Genomic DNA, 8,003 nt, shown 5'->3' with positions numbered 1-8,003 from the left:
TATAATTTATTGTAATGATATAAAAAACAAATCAAATTCCCATGTTTAACAAGGTTTTTCTAAAATATCAGTCTCTTCTTGGTAACATTTACAAAGAACTGACAACATATAGCTATAAGATGTCTAGTGTTCAAGATTTAAAAACAGTAACTAGCGGGGCTGGAGAGATGGCTCAGCGGTTAAGAACACTGGTTGTTTTTGCAGAAGACCCGGGTTTGACTCCCAGCCCCTACATGGCAGCTAACAACTGTCTGTAACTCCAGTCCCAGGGGATCCGACAGCTTCTTCTGTCCTCTGCCAGCATTGTATGACACGGGCTCACTTACCTACATGCAGGCAATACATGCATACACATAAAATTTTAAAAATTAAAAATTAAAAAAACAACAGAAAAAACAGTAACTAGAGCTGGGATATAGGTCGATGGAATATTAACCTTACAAGCACGAGCCCTTGGGTTCAGTCTTTAGCAACACACACACACACACACACACACACACACACACACAATAATAACTTACTTCATCAGTCTGCATCCTCTTAAAAAATTATTTTGTTTTATTTTATGTGTATTAGTGTTTAGCTTGCATGTATATATGTGTAGCGTGTGTGCCTGGTGCCCAGGGAGGCTAGAAGAAAGCATTGAATCCCCTGGAATTGTAACTTACCATGTGGGTCCTGGGAACTGAACCAGGTTCTCTACAAGAGCAAGCAGTAAGTGCTCTTAACCACTGAGCCATCTCTCCAGCTCCTGGTCTTCTTCCTTTTTAAAGACTGTGTTTTGAGGCTGGAGAGATGGCTCAATAGTTAAGAATACTTACTGCTTGCTCTTCCAGAGGACCCAAGTTCCAGAGGACCCAAGCTCATAAGAGATCTGATACCCTCTTCCCTCCAAGGGCCTGCAAACACACAGCATATATTCCCATAGACAGATACACATACAGATAAATAATAATAAAAGTAAATCTTGGGTCTGGAAATATGGCTTAACAGTTCAAAGTGCTTACTGCTTTTCCACAGGATGTGAGTTCAATTCGCAGCACCCACATTTGGCAGCTCAAAACTGCCTATAACTGTACCTCCAGGGGTTCCAACACTCTCTTCTGGCTTCTGTGGGCACTTGTACACAAGTGGCAGTCTCTCACACAGACGCACACATGTAATTTAATTAAAAATAATTTTAAATACTGGGCATGGTGGTGCATACCTTTAATACCTTGGGAAGCAAAGGCAGGTAGATCTCTGTGAGATATAGGTCAGCCTGGTGCACATAGTGACTTCCGGGTGGGCTAGAACTAGGAAGACCCCGTCAAAAAGAAATTCTTGGTTTTTTGGTTTTTGTTTTTGTTTGTTTTGTTTTGGTGTTTCTGAGACAGTGTCCCTGTAGCCACAGCTGGCCTGGAACTCGCTGGCTTTGAACTCACAGAGATCTGCCTGCCCTTGCCTCCTGAGCGTTGGGATTAAAGGCATGCAGCACCATGCCTGGCAGTTTTTAAAATATATTTAATGATGACTTATTCAAGTTCATTTACTTATTATTTTTATTCTTTATGCATATGTGTGTATCACCTGCATGTAGGTAAGTGCATTTATGTAGTGCAATGCCCGCGGAGGACAAAAGAGACTGTGGGATCCCCTGGAACTGTAGTTACAGACAGTTGTTAGCTGCCATGTGGGTGCTGGGATTCCAACCCAGGTCTTCTGCAAGAACAACCAGTGTTCTTAACTGCTGAGCCATCTCTTACTTTTTAAAATTTTATGTTTATGATTACTTGTGTGCTTGTATGTAAGTGCACCTCTGTCATTCAGTTCCCAAAGATGTCAGAAGAGGGCATCAGATCCCCTAAAACTGGAGTTATAGATGGTTGTTAGCCGCAATGTGGATATTGAGAACCAAACTCTGATCCTCTGCAAGAGCAACCAGTGTTCTTAACCACTGAGCTATCTCTCTAGCCTCAAAAATTGTTTTTAAAGACTATCTTGACCAAAAGACACAGAGTGATATTCTATTCTTTGTTTTTTCTTCTTTTTACTCTTTAGTTACAGAAGAATTGCCTACTCTCACTTTGCAGTGACCGGATCCTTCAAGATGTTCCTTTTAACAGGCAAGTGTTAGCTTGACAACCTGTGTTCTGTTCCCACGTGTTAGAAGGAGAGAAATGACTCTGCAAGTTGTCCTCTAAACCTTTGTGTGCATGCCATGCAAGTACAAACACACACACACACACACACACACACACACACACACACAAGTAAATGTAATTTCAAAAATAAAAAGAATATGCTTAAAGTGTGATATAGAAATACTAAACCATTATCATTTTAGAAGATAAATGCCAGTTTTGACTGTTTTCTAAATTATCATGTGCGTGTGCGTGTGTGTGTGTACATGCATGTGTGCGCATGTGCACAGGAGTGTATGTGGTAGGGTATGAAATCCAGAGGTTGACATTGGATGTCTGCCTCATTCTCTCTGCACCTTATTTTTTTTTGAGACAGGGTCTCTCATTGAACCTGGAGTTCACCGATTGGGCTAGACTGGCTGGCCATCAAGTCCCAGAGATCCTCCTGTCTCCGCCTCCCCAGCGTTAGGATTACAGGTATGCGCTGCCATGCTGGGCTCTTTTACATGGGTGGAGGCAGGAAGATCAGGAGTTCAAGGTCATCCTTGTCTACATAGAGAGTTTGAGGCCAGCCTGGGCTACATGAGACCCTGTCTCAAAAAAAAAAAAAAACAGCAAAAACCAAAACATAAATAAGGGCCAGCAGAATGGCTCAGTAGGTAAGAGGACTTGCCATGTAAGCCTGACCACTTGACTTCAATCTCCAGAACTCACAGTGGAAGGACAGAACTGACTCCTGAAAGTTGTCCTCCAACTTCTTCACATATGCCATAGCATGCACACACCCATTCTCCCCCCCTCCACACACACAGATAATAAGTTTTAAAAAATTAACCAAACAATAAAAATAACTAAAATAAGACAAAGGGGTAGGGATATAGCTCTGTAGTAGAGTACTTGCCTAGCACAAGGCCTTGGGTCCAATCCCCAGTATAGGGAAAAAAACAAAGAGGTATCATTTCCAAAACACTGCAGGTAATTGTTACTATCTATTAAGAGAAATATTTCCTTTCCTTCCCATGCACTTAAATTTTAGCATTAACTCTGACCTGGATCTCTGAAATTGTGCCTGGGCCTCTAGGATTAACTAAGGAAATCCTCTGTGTTTTCAGATTTGAAGCAGCTAAGCTTGTCATGCAGTGGCTTTGCAACCATGAAGATCAAAACATGCAAAGGATGGCAGTAGCTATCATTTCCATCCTGGCTGCCAAGGTACCTGAACTCTTGCTGAATCTCTTCTATAGGCAGTTGTTTCTCATTATAATTACTAATCTCCCTACTCACCAGTATGTGTGCCAGAAAGGTTAGTAAACTCTTTGCCAGCTTGCTTACATAAGATGCATTAACTATTACAGAATTCGAGGTTGATCAGATAGTCTGGCCTTGGAGGCAGTTATAATGGCTCATAGCAAACTCACATTGGTTAATTCTTGGACATTTACTCTCTCTTATATTTGCTTCCAGCTTTCTACAGAACAAACAGCACAGCTTGGTGCTGAGCTCTTCATTGTCAGGGTAAGTTCCTTCTTCCTCTGTCCAGGCCATTAGATAATTTTCTTTTTTATTTTTTATTGCTACCAAGCAGTGCTGTGTATCTTTTGTGATCTTAATATGTGTGTATGTAGGGGGTGAGGTTTTGGGGATCTAACAAGGGCTCCACATATGCTAAGTCAGCTTTCTGCTATGGACTTGGTGCTGAGCTCTTCATTGTCAGGGTAAGTTCCTTCTTCCTCTGTCCAGGCCATTAGATAATTTTCTTTTTTATTTTTTATTGCTACCAAGCAGTGCTGTGTATCTTTTGTGATCTTAATATGTGTGTATGTAGGGGGTGAGGTTTTGGGGATCTAACAAGGGCTCCACATATGCTAAGTCAGCTTTCTGCTATGGAACCCCTCTACCACTGCAGGCCTCTGCCTCTTTTTTTTTTTTTTTTAATGATCTTATGCCAGGAATGGTACTGCATGCCTTTAATCCCTTTAATCCCAGCACTCGGGAGGCTGAGACAGGTGGATATCTGTGAGTGTGAGGTCAGCCTGGTCTACATAGTAAGACCATGCCTCAAAATAATTTAAAAAAATTTTTCTAAATAAATGTATTCATTTTTCTTCTTATTTACAGAGCTGAGGATTGAACCCAGTACCTTGCACATGTCAGGTAGATAGTCTACCACTGAGCTATATCCTTAGCCTAAATTATTCTACATAGAAGCAGGTTTAGTTCTTGACAGATGCAAACATCTGTGAACTAAGTCAGTCCTGGAGAGATGGCACAGTGATTAAGAGTATTTGCTGTTGTAGCAGAGGACCCAGCACCCACATCAGGTGGCCCATAGCTAGATGCCTGCAACTCCAGTTACAGGGAATCCAACACCCTTATCTGGGACTTACACAATATATATAGGTATATCTAACACCTCCACAGTCATCTGCAGGCACACAGTACACATAGATACTCTCAGGCATATACACACATACACATAAAATAAATTTTTTTTTAATTGTCTTTTTTTTAAACAGCGTTTCCCTGTAGCCCCAGCTGGCCTGGAACTCACTGTGTAGACCAGGTTGACCTTGAACTCACAGGGATTCACCTACCTCTGCCTCCTGAATGCTGGGATTTTGAAGGTGTGTACCACCATGCCTGGCATAAATAATCTTTTTTTTTTTTTTAATATAGTGTTGTACCTGCTTATATGTAAGTATACCCATGGCGTGCAGTGCTTGTAGAGGCCAGAAAAGGACTTCAGATCCCCTGGAACTGGAGTTACAGATGGTTGTTAGCTGCCATGTAGGTGCTGGGATTTGAGCTTAGGTCCTCTGCAAGAGCAGCCAGTGCTCTTAACTGCTAGTGGAGCCATCTCCAGCCCTCCAAGGAGTCTTTTTGAGCTCTTAGTTATTTCTCACAATATATAAACGAGGCTACAAATAAATTAGTAATTGAGGCTATGCTAGTAGTCCAAAGCAGGTGACTTCTTAGTCAATAATGCTATTTAGTTAAATAATTATTACACCTAGATGTTTGTGTTTCTTAATTTTCCTGAATTGTGTTCATTAATCTTTTCTTGAATAACAACACAGAGCTCCCCTTTACCTCTAAAAATGTAATCCAAAAGTAAAATTATAGACGCCTTATGTAGTTCTTACTATTCTCCTTTCAAATTCATTTATTTATTTATCTTTTTGAGACAGGGTTTCCCTGTAGCCCCAACTGGCCTTAAACTCGCTATGTAGACCAGGCTGGCCTCAATCTCTCTGATGTACCTTTCAAATTTAAATTTCTTAGAATAAAGTTATGATAGACATAGAGATTTCAAACTCTTATCATGTTTGTATCCAACATAGACTTTAGTATTCTCTCATCCTGTGTGGGGTTTGCCTTCTTTTCTTTTTTCCTTCTTTTTCTCAGTTTTATACATATCACTAGCAAGAATTCACTGTGTAGCTCAGGATGAGCTTGAACTTGTGACAGTTTGCTTGCCATAGTCTCCTAGCTTCTGGTATTATAGATGTGAGCTACCATGCCTGGCATTTTCTTTTTTTTTCTTAAGGAAAACTTAAAATTTGTTAGAATTAGGCCTTTTAGTTCTTTTTATCACTGATTATTATCAAACTATTATTTCTTAGATTCAGTTTATTTCTCTATAAAATGGGGGTGATACTACCACAAAATAAGGTATTGTTTACTAGCATTTAGTAAATACCAACTTTGTCTTCATTTACTCCTTTGTTCCCTTTTTTGTATGTATTTATTTATTTTTAAATTGTATTTTATGTGTGAGTGTTTGACCTGCATGAATATAAGTGCACCCCTGTTGTACAGTGATCTCAGAGGCCAGAAGAGGACCTCAGATCCTCTGGAACTGGAGTTAAGGATCGTTATTAGCTGCCATGTGGGTGCTGGGAACCAAACCCACCTTCTCTGCAAGAACAGCCAGTGCTCTTAACCGCTGAATGTCTCCAGTCCTTCTAGTCCTTTTTTCAAATCCTAGGTTCTGTAATAATGGGTTGTCATAACTAATTAAGATAGTTGGTTCAGGGCTGGCAAAATGTCTCAGTGGGTAAAGTCACCTGCCACCAGACCTGATGACCTAAATTCAATCCCCACAATCCACATGGTGGAAAGAAAAATGAACTCCTGTAAGTTGTCCTCTGATCTCCATGCATGGTATTCTATGACCTCCACATGTGCTAAGTGATATGCACATGTACATCCACCCACAAAATGAAAATAATTTTTTAAAAAAGCTACCATGGTGGCACATACCTTTAATCCCAGCACTCAGGAGGCAGAAGCAGGCAAATCTATGTGCCAGCTTAGTCTACTACATAGTGAGTTCCACTCCAACCAAGGTTGCATGGTGAGACCCTGTTTGAAAAACAAAAAACTAAGCTGGGTGTGGTGGCACATGCCTTTAATTCCAGCATTTGGGAGGCAGATGTCTTTGAGTTTGAGGCCAGCTGGGGCTACAGGGGGACCCTGACTCCAAAAAACAAAACAAAAATAAAATAAAATAATAAACAAATAAATAAATAAAACAAAACAGGGCTAGTAAGAGATTGCCGAGCCTGACAACCTGAGTTTGATCCCTAGGACCTACATGATGAAAAGACCAGCTCCTGCAAGTTGTCCTTGGACATCTACATACATGCTGTAGCATGCACATGTCTGCCATATACACACTAAATAATAAATAAATTCAGTAAGTAAGTAAATGTAACTTTAAAATAAAAAAAAAACAACAAAGAACCTTTTCAGAAAATACTTTAAGCTCTAAAATTAGTCCTTATGGACTTGTGGTTATTGGTAATCTCAAATTATGACAATTGAATGACTAAAACTTCTGTTTTCTTCCTTTTAGCAACTTCTTCAAATAGTGAAGCAGAAAACCAATCAAAATTCAGTGGACACTACATTGAAGTTTACTTTGAGTGCACTTTGGAACCTCACAGATGAATCCCCAACGACTTGCAGACACTTCATTGAAAACCAAGGCTTAGAACTCTTCATGAGGGTTCTAGAGGTTCGAATGGAAATTTAATCTACAGTTTTGACATTTGTTGGTTTATTTAAGTATTTATGAGATTTGTTTCTTTAGATAGTTACAGGTTTCTCTTTCTTTTTTACAGTCTTTCCCAACTGAGTCATCCATTCAACAAAAAGTTCTAGGACTTTTGGTAAGATATAAACATTTCCTGCTAAATTCTAAACTGTAATTAATTTTGTGTCTGAGGGCATGCACCAAAAGTTGCTGCTTGTGGGGCTGGAGAGATGGTGCTTGGAGCCAGGTGTCCTGATGCACGCCTCTAGTCCCAGCACTTGAGAGGCTGAGGCAGGCAGGTCTCTGTGAGATCAAGGCTAGCCTGGTCCACATAGCAAGTTCCAGGATAGCTAGGGCTACAGGGAAACCCTGCCTCAATAAGACCAAAAAAAAAAATCAAAATAAAAATCCTTTTTTTAAAAATGTTGCTGCTTGGGCTGGCGAGCAAGTTAGCAGTTAAGGGTGCCTGCTGCCAGGCCTGATGACGTGTTTGATCCCTGGAATACATACACACATGCATGCACGCATATGTAATTTAAAAGAAAGTAAGTAAAGCCGGGCGTGGTGGCGCATACCTTTAATCCCAGCAAATGTTGCTGCTTGGGCTGGCGAGCAAGTTAGCAGTTAAGGGTGCCTGCTGCCAGGCCTGATGACGTGTTTGATCCCTGGAATACATACACACATGCATGCACGCATATGTAATTTAAAAGAAAGTAAGTAAAGCCGGGCGTGGTGGCGCATACCTTTAATCCCAGCACCCACAAAAAAAAAAAAAAAGGAAAAAAAAAAAAAAAAAAAAAAAAGAAAATTACACGGGGCGGGGGGGATGGCGCAGTGGTTAA

The 8,003-nt window shown here is 40.4% G+C and overlaps 1 protein-coding gene across 1 annotated transcript in view; it reads left to right on the top strand.

Moving 5' to 3' along the window:
• Positions 1-8,003, top strand: part of Zyg11b (zyg-11 family member B, cell cycle regulator) — a 68,413-nt gene that overhangs the window by 45,853 nt on the left and 14,557 nt on the right. The window contains exons 6-10 of the mRNA XM_008828425.3: positions 2,041-2,105; positions 3,236-3,335; positions 3,588-3,638; positions 6,982-7,143; positions 7,250-7,297. Of these exons, the coding sequence (XP_008826647.1) occupies positions 2,041-2,105; positions 3,236-3,335; positions 3,588-3,638; positions 6,982-7,143; positions 7,250-7,297 (426 nt within the window). The remainder of the gene's footprint in view (positions 1-2,040; positions 2,106-3,235; positions 3,336-3,587; positions 3,639-6,981; positions 7,144-7,249; positions 7,298-8,003) is intronic.

This window comes from Nannospalax galili, unplaced genomic scaffold (genome assembly GCF_000622305.1).
Source record: "Nannospalax galili isolate Female #2095 unplaced genomic scaffold, S.galili_v1.0 scaffold713, whole genome shotgun sequence".
Classification (NCBI taxonomy): domain Eukaryota; kingdom Metazoa; phylum Chordata; class Mammalia; order Rodentia; family Spalacidae; genus Nannospalax; species Nannospalax galili.
This window is presented reverse-complemented; position numbering and strand designations above follow the sequence as displayed.